The 25,214-nt window shown below is 45.8% G+C and overlaps 2 protein-coding genes across 3 annotated transcripts in view; one reads left to right on the top strand and one right to left on the bottom strand.

Annotated features, from left to right (window-relative positions):
* RETREG3 (reticulophagy regulator family member 3) overlaps positions 1-25,214 on the top strand; it is a 58,008-nt gene that overhangs the window by 30,315 nt on the left and 2,479 nt on the right. The window contains exons 1-8 of one of the 2 annotated variants that reach the window (XM_082605052.1): positions 6,354-6,677; positions 18,639-18,745; positions 20,469-20,499; positions 21,431-21,557; positions 22,198-22,282; positions 23,105-23,242; positions 24,276-24,358; positions 25,005-25,137. In XM_082605052.1, coding sequence (XP_082461178.1) covers positions 6,439-6,677; positions 18,639-18,745; positions 20,469-20,499; positions 21,431-21,557; positions 22,198-22,282; positions 23,105-23,242; positions 24,276-24,358; positions 25,005-25,137 — 943 coding nt within the window. In that variant the 5' untranslated portion in view covers positions 6,354-6,438. Of the gene's footprint in view, positions 1-6,353; positions 6,678-18,638; positions 18,746-20,468; positions 20,500-21,430; positions 21,558-22,197; positions 22,283-23,104; positions 23,243-24,275; positions 24,359-25,004; positions 25,138-25,214 lie in introns of those variants that run through there. The other variant, XM_082605053.1, reaches the window with a different exon arrangement.
* On the bottom strand, positions 1,421-6,152 carry TUBG1 (tubulin gamma 1). The gene is made up of 11 exons (XM_082604378.1): positions 6,010-6,152; positions 5,594-5,706; positions 5,222-5,389; positions 4,287-4,355; positions 3,920-3,999; positions 3,368-3,494; positions 3,058-3,144; positions 2,795-2,944; positions 2,234-2,386; positions 1,989-2,150; positions 1,421-1,810 (listed from the first exon to the last, which is right to left on the bottom strand). The coding sequence occupies exons 1-11, from the start codon at positions 6,056-6,058 to the stop codon at positions 1,613-1,615; spliced, it is 1,356 nt and encodes a 451-aa protein (XP_082460504.1). The 5' UTR covers positions 6,059-6,152; the 3' UTR covers positions 1,421-1,612.

Here is a 25,214-nt window from a genome sequence, read left to right as displayed (position 1 = left end):
AGCCAGGCAAGGTATGCAGTGGTGCAGGGGTCAGGGGTAGAGCTGAGAAGGGACCCGGTGCCCATAGGTTTTCCCTGAAGTCATCTTCCTCCCTACTGGATGAAGGGAGGAGGCTGGCTGCCACCAACCAGGCTGGATCTCCCTAGTCAGCCACCTACAGACCCTGGCAACCAAAAGTGACAGGCTCGTGCTTTGACGGTGGTGGTGACAGGCTTGCGGCCTCCCTGCCACCCCTCAGGCAGCCCAGGACCTGGCTTGTGACTGTGCATTCTCTGCCCATCAGTCCTGTGTCCCCTTTGTTCACGAAGGACCGGCCTGTATATTGCTCACTTTGTTCACATCCAGAGCTTTATAAAAGATAAATTGGGGCTTCCCTGGTGGCGCAGTGGTTGAGAGTCCGCCTGCCGATGCAGGGGACACGGGTTCGTGCCCCGGTCCGGGAGGATCCCACATGCCGCGGAGCGGCTGGGCCTGTGAGCCATGGCCGCTGAGCCTGTGTGTCCGGAGCCTGTGCTCCACAACGGGAGAGGCCACAACAGTGAGAGGCCCACGTAACGCAAAAAAAAAAAAAAAAAAAAAAAAAAAAAAAGATAAATTGGTTCGTGGAAGGAAAAGTGTGTCCCCAGGCTAACAGGAAACAAGAAGGAAAAGTCTTAGTTCACCCAAAGCTCCTGTGTACTCTTCAGCCTCCATAGAGTTGCAGGAACTTTCTTGGGCTGGTGCTTCATCTGCTTGCTGAGCCCAGCCAGCCCCAATCCTTTGCCCTTTTGATCCTGAAGATTTAGGCCACTATGTGTTGACTACTTCCCTGCAATCTTGCACCGGAAGTGGAAGGCTCTGACCTTTGAAATAACTGGAGACCACCTGAGTACACAATTATGGTGCCCCAGATACGGGCCCATTTTGGCCCTGCTTACAGTCTAGGCTTTGGATTTGGTCTCCTGATTTGATTGTCCTAGACTCCAGCTGCCTGACCAGGGCTCTCCCGGACTGGCTTTCTGTCACTGCTTTGCCTGCAGAAAGATTAAAGGCACTTGGGCTGACTCTATTGCTTGTCCAGAGCTTGGTGGTGAGGGTGGTGGTGGCCACAGGCCTGCTGCTGTGATGACCAACAGAACACTGATGTGGGAATGTGAACCTGATGATTCCATACAGGGAGGGGTGAGAGGGAACTGGGATGTGGAGTGTCAGATAGAGAGCAAGGCAGTATCTGTGGACCTTTTTGCCCTGGAAAGGAACGTCTCAGGCAGGTCAACCTCACCCATGTTCTCCAATACTGGGCGGGAGGAGGAAAAGCTAGGGGAGGCCGTTTGCTTAGAGTTGAAGGTGTAGGAAGTAGAGGAAGACCCTGTCAGAATGATGGAGAAAGAATAGGCATCCCCCTCCCCCAGTTCTCCAAGGCTTCAAAGAGACCAGTGACTTGACTTATAGCCAGTGCTTTATTAAACATAAATAGTCTCAAAAGAGGAGAAGTACATGTGTCTCCTGACCATGTACTTATATGTTTATAAGAAAGAGGTGCGAGGTCCCTGATCTGTGCTCTGAGGGGGTGGTCAGGCAGGTGGGGCCTGGGCCAACCAGTAAGGCAGATGAGGATCCCCATCCTGAGGACTCACTGCTCCTGGGTGCCCCAGGAGATGTAGTCTGGCCGCGTGGCTGCATGATACTCGTCGATGAGCTGCTGCACAATCTCCCTGGACGTGTCCAGCTCGTCAAAGTTCTCCTTGAAGATGTCCTCCTTGCGGAACTGCTCCAGGAAGGCCTCCCGCTTCCGCAGCTTGTCGTACTGGCGACAGGTCCGCTCGAAGAGCTTGGGGTGTGCAGAAAGCAAGGGTCACAAAGAACTTCAAGGAACAACGTGGCCCAGAGAGCCAGGGGACCAAGGCTGGGCTATCTCCACAGTAAAAAAGCCAGAAGTAGGAGCAGCAGGGGTGCAGAGAGGTGAGGCACAACCAGGACAGTAATTATGTGCCAACTGTGAGACTCACCGAGGAGATGCTGGTGTGGTTGGCCATCATGAGCCCACTGACCCTGTGGGCAGAAGGCAGGTAGGGCGACTTCCTGGACAGGGCCACCTGGATGCTGGCTGGGCCCCAGGGGATGAAGTTGGCCAACTTCCGTTCCCGGATCCTCTGCAGGCTCTTGTGGACCTGGGGTGGGTACAGGAGTGGTGGTGGTAGCCTCTCCTCTACCCCTGTGGCCTCTGGGGGTAGAACGAAGGGGCCTCACCTACCTGGGTGGGGTCCACCTCCCCCTGGATGATGTTGAGGATGGCGATGTAGCAGTGGTTGGTCTGGCGATCCCGGCCCGTGGACACCATCACGTTCTTGGGCTGCAGCAGCCTCCTCATGACATCCAGGACCGTGGTCTTCCTCACGCTGGCCACCTGAGGGGAGAGTGGCCACGGGGCAGGCCAGCACTCAAGGCACAGTCGAGAAATGCATGGACAGAGAGCAGTAGGCAACACACGTCCCCATCAGACTCGGGGTAGTTTGGCCTCTCTGGGGAGTGGCCTTAGATGCAGGTCCACACTGAGCCTCTGCTGTGGGATCAGGGATCTCAGTGCTCCCAAGCTCAGCAAACTCAGGCAGGAGCATCAGCAGACCCCGTACAGCCTGAGCCCTGCAGGGAGCCACAGGCAGAGGGAAGAGGAGAGCACGTCAGCCAGGAAGTCGCCCAGCCTGTGCCAGTCCCTGAGTGCAAGGCCTCTGGGGGCTGCACGGGGCAGCTCCGGGGGCAGCAGGGAAAAGAGAAAGGCTAGTCAGGGCCTGCTGGGCCTGAGGGCTGCTCTTACCGACTGGTCCGTGGTGAGGGGTGTGTAGCCAGTCATGAGGAAGTGGAGCCGCGGTGTGGGAATGAGCGAGGCGATGAGGCCGATGAGGTCATTGTTCATGTAGCCGGGGTAGCGCAGGGTGGTGGTGCTGGCCGACATGATGGTGGACACCTGGGGACACGGGTGCCGTGTCAAGGGCCTTGTCCTGGGAGGCCTCCCTTCCCCAGATGGCACTCCGGCAAGGCGGGGTTCCAGTCCAAAAGAGTCTAGGAGTGAGGGCTCACCAGCTGGTTGATCTGAGAGAAGGACGGGTTCTGGATGTGCAGGCGGTCTGTGGCGATCCGGTTCAGGGCTGTGTTGTCCAGCACCACCTGCGGGGACAGAAGAGGGTGACAGATTTATGGGGACAGAAAGGACAGGAGCTCTGCCTGATTCTGGGCTCTGAAGCTTAATTTCCTTGGCGCCAGAAAGACCCATCCAAAAGGGACTTGAACAGGACTGGGGCACAGGAAGGTTCCAGATGGACTTTTAAAAATGCATGAAAATGATAAAATAGGAAGGTTGGGAGTGGAGAAGGGAGAATCCAGGACTCACCACACAGTCTGCGTTCTGGGTCAGCCTCTTAAGCGTGAGCAGTGAGTTGTAGGGCTGGACCACCACATCGCTCATCTCGTCCTGATTGGGAAACACCGAGTATGTCTGCACCAACTTTTTGGGGTACCTAGAGGCGTTTGAGAGAGGATGGTCAAGGGCAACAGACTGGAGGCTTGGTAAACTTGGGGCTTCCAATGACTGTGAGGGTGGGGAAATTGGGGTGGGGTCACAGGACAGCAGAGAAGGGAGACTTGATATTTGGAAGTCTGTAACCCAAAAGAGGGGAAGGGTAGAGAGACATCTTAGGACCTAGGCTTCTAACTCCAAACCAGCCATACTCCTTGAATTTTAATCTAAGGCTGAGATGCTAGACTCCATTTCCAACCACTGGGAGTGTGATTGGGTTCTTGGTCATTGTACCTTGTCTTTCCTCAATACAGGAGGGAATAGAAGGGCCCTTTCCTGCTCCAGCAAATAGGAAGGTTTTATCTGGAGGGCCTCCCAGTCACCTGGGAAACCAAATCCTCCCAGCCCCTCAAAACACAGACTTACCTGTCGTTGAGCCGTTCTAACAGGTAGGAGCCCAGGCCAGAGCCTGTTCCCCCAGCGATGGAGTGACATAGCACGAAGCCCTGCATGGGGAAGGGGCCGACAGTGTCTACATATCTAGTAGCAGGATTTCAAGCTGGACCCATCTCATAATTTCTTGGACTCCTATCTTCCCAGGCCCTCTCCTCCACTTCCCTCCCCGCCACACATATGCAGCTTAGGAGATTCTGCCTTGTTTCCAGCAAGGCCCTGTGGCTTCTGACCAATGCAAAGCGTACATGGGAGGGTCTCGTACCTAACAGGTGGCTTCTAAAGGGTGTTGCTGAGCCTTCCCCATGTTGGCTCCCACCAGCATTCCTGAGACACTCACCTCTAGACTGTCACTGCCATCTGCCTCCCGGTCTATGATGTCAAAAATGTCCTCATGGATCTTCTCTCCCTGTACAGACATGGGGGGCGTCAGAGTGGGACGGGACTAAGGGACAAGGACTCTGACCTCAGAATAGCCACCCTCGATTCTCCTTATAGCACCTATAAGTCCTTTTTTGGAGCACAGTGGTCCTGCTTTTTATTTGCACTGAGAGGTAGTACAGCCTAGCGGTTACGAGCAGGCCCTCTACATCCAGACTGCCTGGGTTCCTATATTAGCTCTAGTTCTAGTTGGCTGGGTGACTCTGGGCAGGTTACACTTCATCTCTCCATACCTCAGTTTCCTCATCTGTATAATGAAGGTACTAATACAGGTCCACAGTTCCTTGTCTAAAATCCTTGGGGCCAGTTATGTTTTGGAATTCAAGTATTTCAGATCTAGGAAGGCAATATAGAATGTATAATACATACCAAGTAAAATGCCAGTGGAGGTCTGAGGGGTGCTAATCAAATACATTAATATTTCTGCAATGGAAGTTATGAGTAGTGACAATAAGTTGCAAAGAAACTATAAAATAACTTGTCTCCATTGAGATTTGGTTTTGCTGCTAAATGAGTAGTTATAAATCGTCTTTTGGTTTCAGAGGTTTTTTTTTTAATTCTGGAAACCCACAGAGCCTGTGGACCTGTAGTACCTACCTATAGGATTGTTGGGAGGTTTAAATAAGTTAATATATGTAAAGCATTTAGTATGGCCTGGTACACAGCACTAGCTAATACAGTCTCTTAACAATATTACATAGTTGGCTTAGAACTCCCCTCAGCCATGTCTCTCTACAGTCACACATCCTCCATCTGGTTCATCTCTCTCTAGGAAGTCATAGGGCCTGTCCCCACACGGGAATGGAGTTGTTCTGCCAGGGAACAGCAAATGACCTGGGAGAATCCGCTGGCCCAGTTGTTGCCAGCTCCTCCTCCGTGCTCTGACAGGTAGATGTTCTCTGGGTTGTAGAGCTTGGCATAGGGGGAATTGAGGATGGAATGGATCACCCGCGGCTCCAGGTCCAGCAGCACCGCCCTGGGGATGTAGTGCTCATCGTCTGCCTGTCAAGGGGAGTCCAGGATCGGGCCCAATAAGCTCGGGCCCACCCAGTCCTCCAGTCCTCCCAACTCTGGCTCCTGCCTGCCCTCCCTCTTCAAGCCAGCCGCCCCGGCTCCTCTGCCCAGCGGGTTCCCAGTACCAAGCCACTGCCCTTCCCTTCAGGCCCCCTGGGCCACTATCGGCCCTGGCCAAGTCGCTGGGGGCACCTGGTAGAAAAAGACGTCCTTGCGGTCAGTGCCCTCGGTGGCGAACTCCTCCACGATCCCCTCGGGGCTGATACCATGCTCGGCGCACAGCTGTTTCCAGAACTCGAACCCAACTGTAGGGAGGGGCGGGCGGGGGAGAAAGAGGATATCTAGGTCTGGGCAGGTTCCAGCTAGGAGCGGGGACTGAGCGCCTGGGTCCAGGGATAGGAAGTCAAGCTTCGGGAGTCTTCCGTGTCAGAGGAAAGGGCTGTATGTCAGCGACTGGGCAGGGGACGGCCCCTCGGGGTTGGGCAACTGGACACTGGGTCAGGGCAGAACTACGATTCTGGAAAGGGCCGATGGAGTCCAGGATCCTACAGCGAGATCCCATAGAACCTAAGGAACCTGGCTAGTGGAGGGGCCGGAGGTTCGCTCACTCTGATTGCCGCACTGGCCCAACTGTAGGGTGATGATCTCCCTCGGCATCGCTCCTCAGGCACCTTGCGTTGCAGCCGCTCCCGCCAGCCAAGCCGCGGCTCGCTAGCCCGCTAGCCGGACGACGCAGGCGCCAAACAACTCGCTCCGCCCACGAACATTCTTCGCTCCAATGAGAACTGAGTTCTGCCGACCGCACTTCCTTAATCACTTGGTTTCAGTCTTGCAGACTGCGCGTGCGCGGCTCCTGGTTGGGGCGCCGGTGACGTACTTTGACGCAGCGTTCTTCTCTCTGGGTGGACAGCAGTTAGACCCTTCGCGCAGGCGCGCTGTGGAGGGAAGGGGCCTTCCCGCCGAATCTTGCACCTGCGCAGTTGGTGTTATTGTGACTGTCGGGCCGTGGCCCCGGATGTTGTGGCCGCCGGGGGGAGATGGCAGAGGCTGAGGGGGTGCCCGTGGCCCCAGGCCCAGCTTCGGGGCAGACTTTCAGGGGCCGCCGCAGTATGTCAGGCTCCTGGGAGCGTGACCAGCAGGTTGAGGCGGCGCAGCGGGCCCTGGTGGAGGTGCTGGGGCCTTACGAGCCTCTGCTGAGCCGGGTGCAGGCAGCCCTGGTGTGGGAGCGGCCAGCCAGGAGCGCCCTGTGGTGCCTGGGGCTGAACGCGGCTTTCTGGTGAGAGAACTGGATCCTCGGAAACCCTCCGAGGCGCGAATTCGTCAGGTTTCTCTAAGGCTCTGTCTCTCGCCCCCCTTATTTTCTTCGCTGCACTGGCTCCTTCCTGTACCTGCCTAATTTTGCCTCACCTTCCACTCCTTCCCGCCTGCGGCTTTGGCACCGCAGTTCTCCCCAGGGCCTTCCAGTTGTTTCCCGTGCTTTACCTGCTCCCGCACCCTCGCCCCGCACATCTGGCAGGAGCTTCTCGTAACATCTTGAGCCGCTCGCAGTGAGCGAGGGCGCCTCATTTTAGCCAGGGGAAGCTGTGTCCCGTTAAGGCCATCGCCTCCCTTCTCTTGTCTGCTCAACAGTGGTTTGAAGACTGTCTCCAGAGATTTTAGTAATTATTATTGGGGTAGATGCGTGAGGCGTGAGATCTTGAAAAGGTATACATAGGTGTGATAAGAAAACAAACTTGAGCGATCTGAATTAGCATGTTAGATAGATATCCTTTCGCCCACTCGGGAAGTTTGCGAAGTCTGAGCGTCCGTGAGAGCCTCCATAGCTGCAACTTGAAAGAAAATTGTAAGCTTTTAAAGAACAGTTATGAAATAGTGATTGTGAGATTTCACCCGTTTCAAAGGCACGTATGACGGCAAGTCCTCCCTGTTCCAGGGAATTAGAGAGGCATCCTTAGCCACGGTTTGTAGCCAGGGAAATTGAGGGTGTCTAATAGTGTGTGTAGTTTCCTGAGCTGGAAAAGTGGGGCTACGAGTATGCTTTAAGAATCTGTCTGTGTCATGCTCTGTGAAAATGGAACTGCTGCTTCTCTGAGTTGTCATCACCTAAAGTGGACTTAGGTCTTCATAAGATCTGCCAAGCAGAGTTTGGATTTCTTAATAACTAGGGAAGTATTATTGATCAGATTCCAAGGGAACTGAAGTGTAGGGTGGCTTCTACAGCTGAGTGAAATAAAGTTGTTCTGGATTAGTCTGAAACAGAACAAAGTGTGTGTTTCCAAAACAAAATTGTTTTTGCTAAAAATACATTTCCTCTTGAAATTCTTGGCTTTAAAACCAAAACATTTATTATCCTTTGTCTGAAAGAAGACTTTCAGTGAGCTGGAGCAAAACGAATAATTCCAAGTTCATTGACAGGAAGACACACTGGTGCTTATTACATTAATCCTCTCACAGTTTGAAGGAGACTCAGGTTAGAGGTGACACAGCACTTGTTGCTTCTAGAGTCTTGAGCAAACTTGATGATAAACTTCTACAGCATGCTTCATTCATTCATTCATTCATTCATTCATTTTTAAATGATTTTGTGTCCCTCATGACTTTTTTAAAGGGTTCTTTTTTTAAAATGTATTTATTTTTGGCTGCTTTGGGTCTTCGTTGCTGGGTGTGGGCGTTCTCTAGTTGTGGCGGGCGGGGGCTACTCTTCGTTGCGGTGTGCAGGCTTCTCATTGCGGTGGCTTCTCTTGTTGTGGAGCACGGGCTCTAGGCATGTGGGCTTCAGTAGTTGTGGCATGTGGGCTCAGTAGTTGTGGCTCGCGGGCTCTAGAGCGCAGGCTCAGTAGTTGTGGCGCACGGGCTTAGTTGCTTCGTGGCATGTGGGATCTTCCCGGACCAGGACTCGAACCCGTGTCCCCTGCATTGGCAGGCGGATTCTTAAACCACTGTGCCACCAGGGAAGCCCCATTTATTTATTTATTTTGTTATTTTAAAAAATAAATTTATTTATTTATGGCTGCATTAGGTCTTTGTTGCTGCATGCAGGCCTTCTCTAGTTGCGGCGAGCGGGGGCTACTCTTCATTGCAGTGTGCGGGCTTCTCATTGCGGTGGCTTCTCTTGTTGCAGAGCATGGGCTCTAGGTGCACAGGCTTCAGTAGTTGTGGCTCGTGGGCTCTAGAGTGTAGGCTCAGTAGTTGTGGCGCATGGGCTTAGTTGCTCCGTGGCATGTGGGATCTTCCCGGACCAGGGCTCGAACCCGTGTCCCCTGCCCCTCTTCATTCATTCATTCATTCATTCATTCATTTTGCGGTACGCGGGCCTCTCACTGTTGTGGCCTCTCCCGTTGTGGAGCACAGGCTCCAGACGCGCAGGCTCCGGGTGCGCAGGCTTAGCGGCCATGGCTCACGGGCCCAGCCGCTCTGCGACATGTGGGATCTTCCCGGACCGGGGCACGAACCCGTGTCCCCTGCATCGGCAGGCGGACTCTCAACCACTGCGCCACCAGGGAAGCCCCTTCATTTATTTTTGATAGTGTTTCTTCCTTGATCCCCAGGTACCTACTTCTCTCCTTGGCTGTCTGTCTAAAACCTTAACTGTAGCACCTCATTCTGGAGCATTTTCCAAAATGACCTTTTCTTCTTTTCCTCTCATCTCCCCGTCCCAACCTCTAACCCCAGACCGTTTAGTCAGAACTTCATTTCCTACACTGGGTTTGTACTCCTAGGAAATAAGTTGATCATAAACCAGTTTGTATCAGAGTGTGACTGATATATAAAAACTTTATCAGGATTTAAATGAATCCTGATAAACCATTTATTTATGTATTAATGCAAATAGATCAGTAGCATGTATGTTGTTATTTTTGAGGAGAGGGCTTTCCACATCCCCCTTGCCTGAGAGAGATTTTCAAAGTAGAATGTGGGGTTGAGGTCTGCACATAAGGAGCCACTCTGACTGAGACGCATCTTTAAATGTTAGTTATCTTTAATTTACTGGCTCCCAATAGTATTTACTTAAGTTTACTAATATGCTGTGTTTAGAATCTCACTCAGATCCCCTTTTCCTACTCTGAGTCTCTTAAAGCATCAGTGTGATTGATCTTTATCTCTGGCATTTCCTGGTAGCTTGCCTGTTGTGTATCCAGAATGCAGTTACTCCTGTTACATTCCCATCAGGCTCTAAGTAGCTGAGGGAGAGATGTAGCAAAATGAGGGTGTGATTCTTGAGAATGAAAGGGCAATTGGGTATGCCATTTTTGGAGAGGACTCATACCTGTGAAGGGTACAAAATGACTGACCCCAGAGGCTAGGGTAGTTTTAACATTGGAATTCACAGGATTGTTTGTTCTAGGAAATGAGCTTCCTTGGAAGGTAGTGTGAGGTTCAAAATAAAAGTTAGACTTCACATTCCAGTAGCATCAGATTGAATATGGGTGTTGATGTTTTGCTTAGGAACGTTGAAGAGTAACTGCTTTGTTCTCACTTTATTTAAAAAAGCAATTTAGGAAACACAGGCGGATCCGTTAGCTCAGGTCAGAGAAAAATCAAATCTGAAACATTTTACTTTTCTTTCATTATTTGTTTTGAATAATGATATGTCATTAACTGAGGTGTTTTATACATTTTGAGGTATTAGAAGACTGGATAGGAATACAAACAAATCATCAGAATTCAGGTAGGTAGCTCTTAACTTTCAGTGTTCTGTCTTCTCATTTAAGGTTTTTCCTTACTTGTGAATGTGCCCTCTTACATATTAATAAAAAACAACATAAAAGGTAGGGATAGGTGTAGATGCCTTGCTCCTATAGTATTTCAAGGCTTTCACTCTTATTTTCAGGTTCCAGAAAAATTATAGTGATCATATTAGAGATCTTCCGGCCTATATTGCTTCTGGTCACTTATATGTTATTTTCTATAGTGTAATAACAGAAATGTCAGGCCTTCCTTCTCAATAGCCTATATTTTCATTAGCCTCAGCACCACGTGTAAATGAATGATTTGGGGGAAGAATATGAGTCAGCAAGAGTGTGTCATGACAGGATCAGAAAAGAAGAGTTTCAGTAACTTTTTAGTTTGACTCATAAGATGAGGGGAGGACAAAGGAGCCCTGGAAACGTGTGTGAACTCTAAGCCCTCGCACCGCCTCCTATGAAGTACATATGTTCAAGGAGTGCTAGATGACTGCTGAGCGCCTTTTCAGTTTTTAGCATTCTGTGATTCTAGATGGTCTTTAAATTAGGAATATTGATTTAGAGCAATCCACAAGCTGTTTTTTTAAGATCTCTGTTGGGATCTGCTTTTACAGTCACTAGTCTGAGTTAACCAATCCCCCCCATCCCCCCAAATAAAAAAAAAATGACCGGAGAAGTGATTAAAGGTATACCGCAGTGCTGATCTAAAAGGTTAGAATTTGAGGGACTTCCCTGGTGGTCCAGTGGTTAAGACTCAGTGCTCCCAATGCAGGGGGCCGAGGTTTGATCCCTGGTCAGCGAACTACATCCCGCATGTCGCAGCTAAGAGCCTGCATGCTGCAACTAAAAGATCCCACATGCAGCAAATAAAGATCCTGTGTGCCGCAACTAAGACTGGACGCAGCCAAATAAATAAATAAATGTATTTTTTTAAAGTTAGAATTTGAGTAAAAAGTAGTAGTGAGAGATAGGAGATGGAAGGGAGGGCCTATTTAAGTAGAAACATTTGTTCTGTGAAAAAAAAACCTACATGTCAAATTTCAGATGAAATCTATTGAGCAAATGTTTCTGATGATAGTTTTTGGAGGGTTCTTGTTGCTTTTGATAGCAGGGAAGACCCCCAGAGATGCCTTGGCTTACTTTTTTTTTTTTTTTTTTTGCCTCTCTTTTGCCATCAGATTTTATCTGTTCTGATTATAAGGTTGGGTGCTTTCTTTTTTTTTTTTTTGAACTTTATTTTATTTATTTTTTTATAGGTTGGGTGCTTTCTGTCCATTAACATAAGGTAGGTCATTTGCAGCTAGCTGGTTTCATTTCTGGTTTTGTGCAAGCAACAACTATCACCACATGATACTGGTTGGGTTAATTTTTTTTCATTCTAATTTACCAGTGACTGGCTCATTAACCAGGCAGCCACAAGTGCTGTACAATAATGGGCTTTCTGTCCCTATAGGATGGGATGCTTTGTTCGAAGTGCCACTGAGAGAAGCTTACTCCATAATAACAAAGGAACCCAGAAATAGTATCTTCTTTGATTGAAAATAGACTTGGGATCTTTCTTTTGTTTATGATTATAGCAAACTTTAATTTATCTGTACTAATGATGAGGATCCATGGTATATTTGACCTCAGAAAAATTGTTTATTTTTGAAATTTCTCATGATTTTTCTGGACACCAGATTGTTTTTCCAAGGAGTATTCTATTTAGACTGATAATTAATTGGATTTTAGCCCATAATAAAGGGGATGGACAGTTTATAAAAAGACAAAAAAACCCAAATAATAATAAATGGATATATAAATTTTTACATATTAGTAATAAAAAATTCTAATATAAGTGGCAGTGAGTTACTAATTTCTGCCTATCAGGTTTTTTTTTTTTTTAAGAAGATGTTGGGGGTAGGAGTTTTAATTAATTTATTTATTTTTGCTGTGTTGCGTCTTCGTTTCTGTGCGAGGGCTTTCTCTACTTGTGGCAAGCGGGGGCCACTCTTCATCGCGGTGCGCAGGCCTCTCACTATGATGGCCTCTCCCGTTGCGGAGCACAGGCTCCGGACGCGCAGGCTCAGCGGCCATGGCTCACGGGCCCAGCCGCTCCGCGGCATGTGGGATCTTCCTGGACCAGGGCTCGAACCCGTGTCCCCTGCATCGGCAGGCAGACTCCCAACCACTGTGCCACCAGGGAAGCCCCTGCCTATCAGGTTTTTAAAAATGATAGTATTTAATTCCGGGCACAATATGGAAAAACTGCTTTATGGTTGATAGGAACATAAATTCAACAGCCTTTCTGGAAAGTAATTTAGCAACATGTATTAAGATACTTAAAAAGTTATTACCTTTTCAGGGGCTGGGAGAAATGGGGAGTGATTGCTAATGGGCATGGGTTTCTTGATCAAAATGTTCTAAATTAGATAATGGTGATAGTCACACAACTCTGAATACTAAAAAACATTTAATTAGTTTGAAAGGATATATTTTATGGTATGCAAACTGTATCTCAATAATACTGTTACAAAAAAAATAAATGCTTTTTGACCTAGTACTTCCATTTAAAGTGGTTAATCATAAATAAGGTCAAAGATTTATGCTCAGTGATATGTAGTTCAGCTTTATTACATCAAAAATTGGAAACATCTCAGTTCAATTAGGGAAAGGTTTAGAAAACTAATTGTAGGGGCTTCCCTGGTGGCACAGTGGTTAAGAATCCTCCTGCCAATGCAGGAGACAGGGGTTTGAGCCCTGGTCTGGGAAGATCCAACATGCTGTGGAGCAGCTAAACCTGTGTGCCACAACTACTGAGCCTGCGCTCTAGAGCCCACGAGCCACAACTACTGAGCCCGCATGCCACAACTACTGAACCTGCACGCCTAGAGCTCGTGCTCCACAACAAGAGAAGCCACTGCAATGAGAAGCCCACGTACCGCAACACAGAGTAGCCCCTGCTCACCGCAACTAGAGAAAGCCCGCATGCAGCAAGGAAGACCCAGTGCAGCCAAAAAAAAAAAAAAACAAACACCTAATTGTATCTGTGTATGATGTAATCATTTTCAAGTTGTGGATGCTTTTCTGGTGATGAAGGAAAACATGCCTATGTATTTTTAAATGAAGGAGGAGGTTTTTAAGCCAGATATTATATATACTTCCATGGAGTTTTTATATTTGAATATTTTTTTAAATGAAGAACCTCTGTTGCCATTTTAGGGTATGTGTGTAGATAATAGGTTATTTTTTAAACTTTTTACTATGGAAAATTAAAAACATATATATAAGCAGACAGAATAATAGTATGTATTACAGTTGTACCCAGCTTTAAAATTTTTCAATTCATGGCCAATTTTGTGTCTTCTATACCCCAGTTCTTTTCCACCGCCTCCTTTCTTGTTTTGAGGGAAATCCTAGACGTCGTGTCATTTAATCTCTTAAAGTATTTCAGTATGTGACCCTGAAAAATAAAAATTTTTTTTAAAAATCACTACCATTATCACATAAAAACTTAATGGTTCCAGTCAGTGTTCAAATTTTCTCATAAATGTCACTTTGTTTTTTAAACAGTTCTTTGGGGTTAGCATCCAAATGAAGTCCACATATTGTGACCGATTGTTCTGTTTTTAACATCTCTTTTACTCTGTTGGTTCCCTTTCAGTCTTTTTTCTCTTTGCAATTTATCTGTTGAAGAAACCAGTTTGTCCTGTATAGTGTCCTACAGATTGAATTTTGCTGATTGCATCCCTGTGGCGTAACATGTTGCCCTGTGCTCCTCTGTGTATTTCCTGTAAATTGGTAGCTAAATCTAGAGTCTTGATCAGATTTAGTTTCAAAAAAAAAATTTTTTTTTTATTGGCAAGACTGTTTCGTACGGGTGACAGTGTACTAATTTTATTTTTATTTTCTTCCTTAATTAGTAATTATATTTTCTAAAATTTCTCCTGTAAACATGCTTGCCTTTAGAAATATGAAAAAAATAAATATAATTAAGGAAAATTCTATTGTGAGCCTACAATGGGTAGAAGGAGTAATGGGCTATGGGCAGTAACCAAATTAAATAATTCACATGTGAATATCCAGAGTTGACTGCATTTGTAGTTATTTTTGCTAAATTGGAAAGTTCTCATGCTGATTATAGTTGCTGAAAAATGTTTTGCATGTTGTCTTATCAAACTTGTACACTGTTATATCTGCATGTGAATTTTTTGGCCTGCGTGAATAGACATTGCAGGACTAAACTAATCTAGAGGAATAATCCTCCCTTATTTTTCCTCATTCCTTACCTATACCAATCTCACAAGTACTTTATCTTCAATTTTGTCTTGTCCTTGTACATAGCTGCAGAGTTTTTACAGGTAGGTTTCCAAGTTACCTCCATAAAATAAAAGTGTAATGTGACTTTAGTATATCCCAAACACATGCATCTGAGATTGATATTTCCTTTTTAAGAATTTAGTATTGAGGGCTGAAGGAAAGGAGCACACACTTATCCATATTCTTTTATATTTGATAGACCCCCTAAGGGAATTAATAATATTTGATATTAATTGTCTAGTTACCTTGGAGAGGTAAGTTTCTGCATTGGCTTGTTCAAGGAAAGGTTATCTTATATCTGGCTCTAAAATTGAATTATGGACCAGGATTAATCTGGTTCAAGAAGATGCGCACAGTTTCAGTCTTCATGATCCAGAAAATATACCCTTTGTAAAACTCTTTGCTGATTCACCTTTATCTGCAGGATAAAATCCAGTGCCCTTTGTCATGAAAGGCCCTTCATGATCTGACTTCTGCCTCTCTCCCCATACTCACCCCCTCCCTCTGTTCTTTACGTTTCAGTCCTATCATACTACTTGCAGTTCCCTAAATACGTCATTCCAGCTGGCTCTTCTCCCTATCTGAATGTCCTCTCTTTTCCCGCATCCTTTTGCCCTGTTGTCTTACCATTAATCTTTCAAATCCCAGCTTAGATGTCCTCTTTGTTGTCGTTAACTTGTCATGCTATATTACAAACACGTACTGACATAAATACACTTGAGAGTATGGTCCATGTTTTACTCTTTTCTGTAATTGGCCTACTTGCCACAAGGCCTCAGCATATAATAGGCAATTAATAAATGTTTGAACTGAGTTGAAGCATAGGTGGGGGCTCTAACAGGTTACTAAAATAGTCCAGCTCTTGGAGAAACAGTATTTTTATTGCCATCATCTTTGGAAAACTGACCTTTCTTAGGAGAGCTTAGTATCCTTTCCCTACCCCAATTTATATTTGTATTAGTAATCCTGATTTGGGAAGTAGAGATTGCAGACAGTCTGGATTGCCTCCCCAGAGAGCACTTTCAAGTACTCCAGAGAAAACAGTCGTGCCACATCCTGCTGCTGGGACGTGGAAGCAGCAGCACTGGGGAGCAAGATGCTCTCGAGCCCTTCTCCTTGGCCTTTTTCAATTTCCTTGTTGGGATGATGAACTGGCTTTGGAGAGAAAATTAATGGCCTGGGGCAGCTCTAGAGGCTATTAAACTACTTTCATTCTGTAATCTCATATATAATTACAGTATCCTTTAAGTGATGGAGTGGAAATGTTGGAATAGGGTTGTCATTGATGACTGGATTTCTAAGTTCTTGGTTTCTTCCATCCCTCATTCTTTGTATAGTTTAAAAAATTATGTGACATAGATTCAGTTTATTGAAAACAGTGCAGGAACGTCTAGAGACCAAAATTAAAGTTCCTCTGACAATTCCTGCTTGCATATACGTATTCATAGATACAGATAAAGCTTTTTTTTTTCTATTGTGAGGATTATACTCTTAGTATGGTGTTCTGTGAATATGTCATTAGGTCATGTGTTGAGAGAAGAGGTCATTTATAACCAACTCTTGGTCATCCTTACTCTTGTTTGATCAGTTGCTGTGATGATAGCTAACAACACTTCTACATTGTAAAACTGAATAGGACATATATTAGGCATATATTAGGTGCCTTGTATTTTCTTGTCTTTTTAGCAAGATCAACTATGATTTTTTTTCTTTTTTTAAAAATTTTGTTAGTTGTTTCCTTGCTGCTTTTCTAGTTCTCTGTTCTTTTTTTAAAAATACATTTGTTTGTTTGTTTATGGCTGTGTTGTGTCTTCGTTGCTGTGCCTGGGCTTTCTTTAGTTGCGGTGAGCGGGGGCTACTCTTCATCGTGGTGTGCAGGCTTCTCATTCTCGTGGCTTCTCGTTGCGGATCATGGGCTCTAGGCACGCAGGCTTCAGTAGTTGTGGCACGTGGGCTCAGTAGTGGTGGCGCACGCTTAGTTCCTCCGCAGCATGTGGGATCTTCCCAGGCCAGGGCTCGAACCCATGTCCCATACATTGGTAGGCAGATTCTTAACCACTGTGCCACCAGGGAAGCCCAACTATGATATTTTTATAAGTGATTAAGTATGTTGTTTCTAATACCTACAAATAATCTTGCATGATTTGTTATTTTTTTAAAAAATATTTATTTGTTTGTCTGCATTGGGTCTTAGCTGCAGCATGCGGGATCTTCATTGAGGCACGCAGGGTCTTTCATTGCAGCGTGTGGGCTTCTCTCTAGTTGTGGCGTGTGGGTTTTTCTCTCTCTAGTTGAGGCGCGCGAGCTTAGTAGTTGTAGCGCGCAGGCTTAGTTGCCCCCGCGGCAAGTAGGATCTTAGTTCCCCGGCCAGGGATCGAACCTGCGTCGCCTGCATTGGAAGGCGGATTCTTTACCACTAGACCGCCAGGAAAGTCTCCTGATTTGTTATTGTTAACATCACATATAGATGAGGAAACTGAGGCTTAAAGAGGTCAAGCTAATTTATTCAAGGTCATCAACTCAGAGTGGCTGTTCAGAGAAATAAACTCAAGTCAGTCTAAGAGCCATGCCTGCTGAACCACCTCTTGTGATGCATTTGGCTTCCCTCAGGATCTTAGAACACTGTTTCTCAAACCGTCTGCAGTGAAGGACTACTGTTGTCGTTTTCCCCAGTCTATTTCTGAGCAATACTTTTGTAAAATACAATATAAATGAGTTACTAGATAAATTTAAAATGCATACAAAATACAAGCCCAGATATACCCTTAGATTCAAAATTAGTTGGTCAAATTGCTATAAAAATTTCTAAATTCTTTCAATTTCTATACTTAACTTCCTCACAGTCTGGTAACGTCACTGGACTACAGACACTCACAGGGCATTGCCCTAGAGGCTTTAGAGTGGGATCATAGAAAGACTCAAGAGCTAGCTTTTCATGAAAAAAAATTTTATTGTGAAAGATTTTAAATATATAGTTGTAGAGAGAATAGCATAAATAATCTCAAGTACTCAGCATCCAGCTTCCGCAGTTATCAACTCATAGTCAATCTTGTTTCCTCTTCTTTCACACCCTTTCCCTTGCCAAACTATTGTTTTGACACAAATCCCAGATATCATATCATTTCATTCATAAATATTTTAGTATGTATTTCTAAAAGATAGGGACTCGTTAAAAGCATTACTTCCATAACATCATAGCCCCAAAATTACAATAATTTGTAATATCTTCAGATGCACTGTCAGTGTTCAGATTTCCCAGATTTTTTGTAAATATCTCTTTATGGTTGATGCCTTCTAATAAGAACTGGCTCTTCCTTTATTCTCTTAACGTGATACATTACAACTGTTGAGTTTTTGTATGTTAAACCACCCTTGCATTCCTGGAGTAAATTCCAGGAATTGGTCATGGTGTGTAGTCCTTTTAATATGCTGCTGAATTCATTTTGATAATATTTTATTGAGGATTTTTGCATCTATATTCATAGGTATCAATATACTTTAGTTTTCTTGTAGTGTTTTTGTCTGGCTTTGGTATCACAGTAATGTTGCCCTCATTAAATGAATCAAGAAGTGTTTTCTCTTTTTTCAATTTTTTGGGAGGAGTTTGAGAAGGGTTGGTGTTAATTCTGGAGAGCTGGCTTTTAGATGTAGCTTCAGTGCTCACTTTCTGTGTGACCTTGACCAACTCGTTTTACTTTTTTGAGCCTTAGTTCCTTCCTCTGTAAAAGGATATCTAATTGAATTAGGTGCTCTTTAGTGCATGTCTGTCAGTTTGTTGCCCCGAACCAGGGTCTAATTTGGTAGAAAGATGTTTGCTTTCATCAAAACAACTTGGTCAGTACAAGAATGAATTTCGGGAATTCCCTGGCAGTCCAGTGGTTAGGATTCTGCGTTTTTCCCTGCTGAGGGCCCAGGTTCAATCCCTGGTCAGGGAACTAAGATCCCACAAGCCATGCGGTGTGGCAAAAACAAAAACAAAGAATGAATTTCTCCTTGAAATTAATAGAATCACAGGCTTGAAAGTTGAAATGGGCTTTAAGAGGTTATTTGGTTTAGTCCTCTGCCTTTACAGAAGCAAATTATTATCTCTGCACCATAGGTAAAATAGCTGAAGTCCAGAAAGTTTAAGTGATTTTTCCCAAGGTGTATAACTAACAGTTAAGTCTGTTTACCACAGGACCAGTGGTGCACATTTGGTCTTTTCTGAAATTAGCTTAATTGGATAATGATCTTCTGTTCTTCCTTCTCTTTAGGTTCTTTGCCCTGACATCCCTTCGTCTTGTGTTTTTACTTGCATTCAGCTCAATGATCATTGTGTGTATAGATCAATGGAAGAGCAAAATCTGGCCTGAAATAAAAGGTAAGTCTGGTAGCATTTAGACCAGTCTGAACCGGAAATGGCTTTTCTGTCCTTTTCACCTTTAGTTTTAGGGGTTTTGGGAGAGTATGTGGAGCTGGGAATATCTTTTCAAGTCTGAATTCTTTGCTTTAGGAGACGTTTGAAGGGCTAGTGCCCCATCTGTCGTTCCTTAGAGCTGAGTTCTGTCCTTCTCATTGTTTATTAAGCTTAGGAAATCTGTATCCGCCACCTGAGATATTCTTGCCCTCATAATTGGCCTGAGGAATACATAGTCCTCAAGTTGTTAAAAAATAATTCTCCTCACTGGGTGCTACATCATTACCAAGACAGTATCAATTTGCCTCTGAGGAATTTCTTTTAAATTGTTTATTTGCAAAGCACTAAGGTATTATGACTTAGACAAAGTCCTCTAAGATATGGTTCCTTTTATCCAAGATGATACATATGTAAACATAAAAAAAGCTACAGAACAGCACCAGAGATGTCACAGTGCAGTATGTGATCAGTATGTTTGTCATGTATTTTGGCCCTAGCTCAAGCCTTGAATGAAACAAAAGATTTGGACAGGTAGAGAGATAAGTGGGTTTTTATGGGGGTCAGAGGCTTGATTAGTCTGAGGAACCAGAAGCTGCAAAGCATCTCCTGAGGGCAGGGAATTGATCATTTTCACAGGAGTGGAGAGGTCATTAAAGGGAGTGCTAGGAAAGAAAGTATGTTGGGATTAGATTTTATAAGGGCCTTTAAGTTAGGCTTAGAAGTTTAGACTTTATCCTATAGATAGTGGGTGGTCCCTGATGATTCTTTTATTAGAGCTATATGCTGAGAAGATATTAAAGATTAATTTGATAGCACTTTACCCGACCACATGGAAAGAGAAAAGGGTGAAGAAGGGAGACTCTGGCTGTATCTGTGTGATTAGTAGTCAGAGAGGTATCAGTGGAAACAAACGGTGGATGGCTTGGAGAGCTGTGAAGAAGGAAGACACGTCAAACTGATAAATAGAGGTTAGGAGAGTAAGGGATAACAGTAGCTTTGGGATTTCAAAGCTAGGAGAGTAGCAGTGGCATTACAGTTAGATGTAGGCAACGTCAGGCAGGGCAGTGGGTTTGGGTGGGGAGTGAGAGAGAGGAAAATTGATGTAGGTCAGACATGGTAATTTTGAAGTGTTGGCAGAATATTCAGACCAGAGTATACAGCTTTTAAATACATTCCCATCCTATTTTGGAGAGACTTCAAGGAATCAGGTAGTTCACCCACCTGTCTTACGGCTAGTGAATGTCAAAAGACTTTACATCATTGATTGTAGTTAATGGGTCTCCTTTTAAAGAGAATAGGCAGATTTCTAGAGTTGAAGTAGTCATATAATGCCTTCGTAACCTGGCACACATTGATGCATACGTGTAACCCAGACACTCTTGAGGGGTGGCATGGACCTTTTTTTATGTGCACCTTGGCTCTCAACTGTAGTAATTAGAAGGGGCCCTAATGCTCCATTTGGATCCCCGCCCCATCCCACCAGAGAAAAGAGCAGGCATCAGCCATCATTCCCTTGTCTGCAGCTCCCTAACTCTGGCAGTATAACGTGGTGTCTCCTTTTTATTGTCTATTACTGTTTCCTTTTCCCCAAACCTATTAAAACTTGAGCTATCAGACCAACAGCCTAACATTTTCATGTTTAAGTTTTCCTTACCAACTAATGCTGGTGTTTGTTTTAATATTGTAGTGCCAAGACCCGACGCATTAGACAATGAGAGGTATGGAACACTAATTAAATCCCTTTTTGTTGCTCTGATTGATTCTCTTGTTGTAATATTCTGGTTATAGGTTGTTAACTCCATGTTCTAGATACAAAGTATAAGCTGAGAACCTAGTCTGTTGCAAATAATCATTTTAACAAATCCTCAAGTTCAGGAAGGAATATGTTAAGATGGCTAGTGTCCTCTGGTATTTACAAAAGATGTTTCTGAGAAAGAAGCATTACAGTGCCCCATAACCTGACATAACCAAGGAATTGGCTGCATTATTCAGCTCTAGTGTGAAAACTTGGAGGCAACTTACTTCATTTGTCTCCTGGCTTTTATACCAGGTCATTTAGTGTTTTCTGTAACCTCCGGCTGTTTAAAGTTCCTGGTCAGAAAACACATTGGTTCCTGGCATCAGCAAGCCAAAGATTCCCCTTGTGGCTTACAGCTCCTGCTTTCATTTCTCAATTCATTCATCTCATATATTTGACCCAAAGAATTTTCTTTGCCATGGTTTATTTTGGTTTTGCTTTGTTTTCTCTCTGAGGGGCACATCCTTTGCCTCCCGCCTCTGCAGCAGTGCTATCAGACTGTGCTTTACTTTTTTCCCTGGATTGCAATCACAGTGAATTGCAATGGTCTGAGCCCAGGAAAGATGTTTTTAAGCACAAAGGGCCTTGGAGCTGGTGGCAGGTTTACACACGTGGATTGGGCTGCTTGCTCATAGGGTGGAGTTGTCAGAACAAGTCTGCCCTCCTAGTCCTTAAATTCCAGTTTCAACCTGGTGAGCCAAGAAGAAAGTCATGCTTCACCTCCAGAGCAACTAGGACTAGCCACTTCCCAGACCCTATTTAAACCGGGAAGGATTGGCTGCCTTCACAGTGAGATGTGGGGGGAACCTTCAACACCCTCCTTTCACAGCTCCCCCTTCTCTCTCCCATAGCTGGGGCTTTGTGCACCCTCGGTTGCTCAGCGTGCCCGAGCTCTGCTACCACGTAGCTGAAGTCTGGGTTAGTGGGACCATTTTCATAAGGAACCTTTTGCTTTTCAAAAAGCAAAACCCAGGCAAGGTAAGACTCTTCCCTTTTTCACTCTCATTTCTGGCTCTCAGTTCAGTTCATGCTAAACTGAAACAGCCTGTTTACTACCTACCCTCCTTCAAGAAAGAAAAGACCATGGTGTTTGTATAGACAAGGGAAGTTGTAGGAAGGGGCTTCTGACTAAGACTAAGGCAAGAGCTTGATGACTCCTTCTTTGGGTGCTTGCCACTTAGATTAGGCCATCTTCCTGCCCCAAGATGGGAAAGAAAGCTTGCTTGTGTGCATTCTGTGTCATTAAACATGTGGTAGGTGGTTGAGTTTTTTATTTTATTTTACTTTGACTTAAAAAGCCCACCACCAACACTTGTTTTCAGAGGGAACTTTTGGCTGAGTCCTATTCAAACCAGTTTGCCAGCATGAAAGGTGCGGCCCTGTGGGGTTAGCCATGTGAGAAGAGTTTGAATAGAAGTGGACATCCTCCCTTTCCTCCCAAACAGAATCACCATTGGATGCAACAGTAGCTAGGTACATGTCATTCTGACATGTCCATGCTTTACTCAGAGGTCATAAAGAATCACTTCTATCACATCTCCATCTTACCCGCCCCCCATGCCCAACCCAGTCCCCTGCCGTATAGCAGAAGCTTAATACTGTTTCCTGACACCCCCAGTTCTGCTTGCTGAGCTGTGGGATACTGACCTTTTTGGCTGTCTTGGGCCGCTACATCCCTGGGCTCCTGCTCTCCTACTTAATTCGTAAGTATGGTATATACCTCCCCCACAAGCTTACCCTACCCATAGCTTTTCCAGCCATAGCTAACTCTGGGTTTAGGGAGAGGACTTTTATAATTTGGTTCTCCAGGAAATGACCTTTTTATATTTTCATGTCCTGTTTAGTGTCATGAAAGTATCTTTCTTCTTACCTGTATCAGGCTCCCCCCATATAAAGTCCTTTTCTTACCAAGTCAGCTTTAGAAACTGATGAGGGTCCACTAACATATATTGTGTTACCAGCTATAAAGGACTGTCTGTCCCTATTTCAGGAGGGAATTTTTAGAGTCAGTGTATTGTATAACAGTAGAACATAACACTTAGGGGATCCTCTATTTAGGGGATCCCCTACTAGGTTCTGTTTACCCTGGAGCACTTTTTTTTCCCCCTGGAGCACAGTTCTGTAAATTTAGTTGCTTCATATTGGCATGAACTCTGTCTGCTTGAGACTGGAAGAACTGAGTAGTGATGGCCCTGGCCATTATATACCAGAAGCTCACATGATTTGTTGTGTATTTGCTGAGGCATTGTTACCATTTGGCCGTGCTTATGGCTCAGCAACACCCATATGCAAGTGACAGCACTGCCTGGTTCTGCCCTCGATGTGTCAGCAGCGTACTCTGCTCTGCACAGCCCTGTAGGTGACCGTAGAAGTCTCTGCCCTCCGGAACCTTCACATCCGTGAAGGTGACCAGCAGAACTAGAATGTGTTGTGTCTAAGCCCTAAGGACCCGATAGCAGAGGGACAGTCAGGACTGTTTCACGCAGCCCTTTCTCCATTTTGCCACTCTTTCCCACTCCTCTCAGTTGTCACTGTCATGATGTGGCCCCTTGCTGTGTACCACCGACTGTGGGATCGAGTGTATGTACGGCTGAAGCCAGCTCTGCAGCGGCTGGACTTCAGTGTCCGTGGCTACATGATGTCCAAGCAGAGAGAGAGACAATGTAAGTGTCAAGGGGAAGCTTCCTTCCACTTGGACAATTTGGGGAGGAGAAGGAGAAGCCCGTAGGTCTGACATAATAGGTCCTTGAACATGGAGAAGTGGGATGTGGTTGGTGTGTAGGGGGTTGGTGGTAAAAGTGACCTTCTATTCCAGGGAAATCTATGCAGGCTTACTAGTTTTTCCCGTTTGGAATTCCAGACGCTCCCATTTTAAACAAATAACGAGAAAAGTTCTCCCAAGTCAACCAAAAGACAGACAGTGAAGATATTCCCAGTGTTCGCTTCTTTTTATGAATCACGTCCTGTGTGCGGACTGCTCTGCATACGTTGTCTTATTTAACGTTTATAACAACCTTGAGAAGAGGGTGGTATTATCTTTTTCTGGTTGAGGAAACGGAGGCTCACGGTTAGTAAATGGCAGAGCAGGTCTTTCAAACTCCTAAGCTCGGCCTCCATTCAGTACTGAAAGCTGCCTTCCAAAAGAGATTTAAAACTGGCTTCAGAAGCCAGAAGTGTACTAGCCCAGGATCCTCCAACACACGAGTGACAGTCGTGCGAACTTTTCCCTCTCTTCTGTGGTATGGTCAGGTTGGGTTTTCATTAAACCCTGGCCTTCTAAGAGCCCTGCACATGGGCACCAAGGCCCAGCTCTCCCTGACGCAGCCAGTCGACTAGTACCAGTCCTCAAGAGGCTGATTCAGCCCAGGTGGGACATCTCCCTTTGCCCTCTCTGTGACAGTGTCCGCTTTACACATTGACATCTGGTCTGTCCCCAGCTGATCCTGAGAGTTGTTGACAGGCCTGGTAGTTGATCATCTGACCAGAACAAAAAGGGAGGGATGTTGGAAGAGAGATCTTTCTCCTGTGTTATCAGCTTACCTTGCCACTTAGGCTCAGCAGCTCCTCCCTCAGGCGTTGTTATGTAGGCTTAGGGGGTTCATTCTTGTGTTCTGATTTTATGCCTTTGAAATCCAGAAGGGGCAGGGGTTTCCCCTCAAGGGAAGGTGTCAAGGCGTTCTTGCTCTTTCCACACAGTGCGCCGCAGAGGTCTACACCCAGAACGCGCTGGGGACAACCACAGTGACAGTGAAGAGGAGCTTGCTGCCTTCTGTCCTCAGGTATCTTGGGTGGGGGAGCTGCATCACTGGCCAGTTTTTTTTTAGCTCCTTTTTAACCATCCGGCACTCATGTTTAGACAGTAACCAGGTTTTCAAGCTCCCCGTGGGCTCTCCAGGGACACAGCTTCTTGCCCCTTTCCAAGGACCTCACTGCCCCAAGAGCAGTGAGGAGAGAAGCTAGTTTTATATAGGGACTTCGTATGTAGAATCTCAGTTTGAGCCTGGTGACCAGCACGCCCTCTTCCATGCCTCCTTTTAACCCCTGCCATCATGGCAGAACTTCTGCAACTGGCGTGATCACTTTTAAACAGCCCAGCTTGCCTTAGGTCAGGCAATGTGTGTATCCTCCTGGCCACCCGTGAAAAGTATTCTCTGGATCAGTTATTTGCTTAAGAGTCAGTGGCTGGTTGACACCCAAGACTGCTTTCCTTCCTGTGCTCAAGACTGATGAAAAAGGGTGTTTTCCCTGGGGGAGCAGCCTAAAAGGGGTCAAGATTTTGACTCAAGTCCCCATGCATGCCTGGTTACACCGTTTGCCTTAGGGCAGCCTTTAGGGCCAGCTCACTGGTGTAGCTGTAACTGGGGAACTGCGCTTGTTTCTAATGGCACCATCTCTTCAGGCGTGTTGGTCTTTTCTTTTCCTAAGCTCGATGATTCTACTGTTGCCAGGGAATTGGCCATCACAGACTCTGAGCACTCGGATGCTGAGGTCTCCTGTACAGACAACGGCACATTCAATCTTTCACGGGGCCAGACACCTCTAACAGAAGGCTCTGAAGGTAGAGGAACCTTGGACCCAAGTTGACATTGGCCCTGACTGTTGCCTCTCAGCTTCCCGGGCAGCGGGGACACTGCC

Source organism: Mesoplodon mirus (assembly GCF_964341445.2).
Source record: "Mesoplodon mirus genome assembly, chromosome: 18".
In the NCBI taxonomy this organism is placed as follows: domain Eukaryota; kingdom Metazoa; phylum Chordata; class Mammalia; order Artiodactyla; family Ziphiidae; genus Mesoplodon; species Mesoplodon mirus.
Note: the sequence above shows the minus strand (reverse complement) of the source record. Positions and strands in the feature narration are given on the sequence as shown.

What these genes read in the sequence shown, in the direction of transcription:
- TUBG1 (XM_082604378.1), bottom strand. Translation starts at nt 6,058, where the DNA reads ATGCCGAGGGAGATCATCACCCTACAGTTGGGCCAGTGCGGCAATCAG. An exon ending in GGGCCAGTGCGGCAATCAGA is followed by an intron (nt 5,707 to 6,009) that starts GTGAGCGAACCT and finishes CCCTCCCTACAG; the next exon opens with TTGGGTTCGAGTTCTGGAAA. An exon ending in CCCTCACCACGGACCAGTCG is followed by an intron (nt 2,387 to 2,794) that starts GTAAGAGCAGCC and finishes CTCTCCCCTCAG; the next exon opens with GTGGCCAGCGTGAGGAAGAC.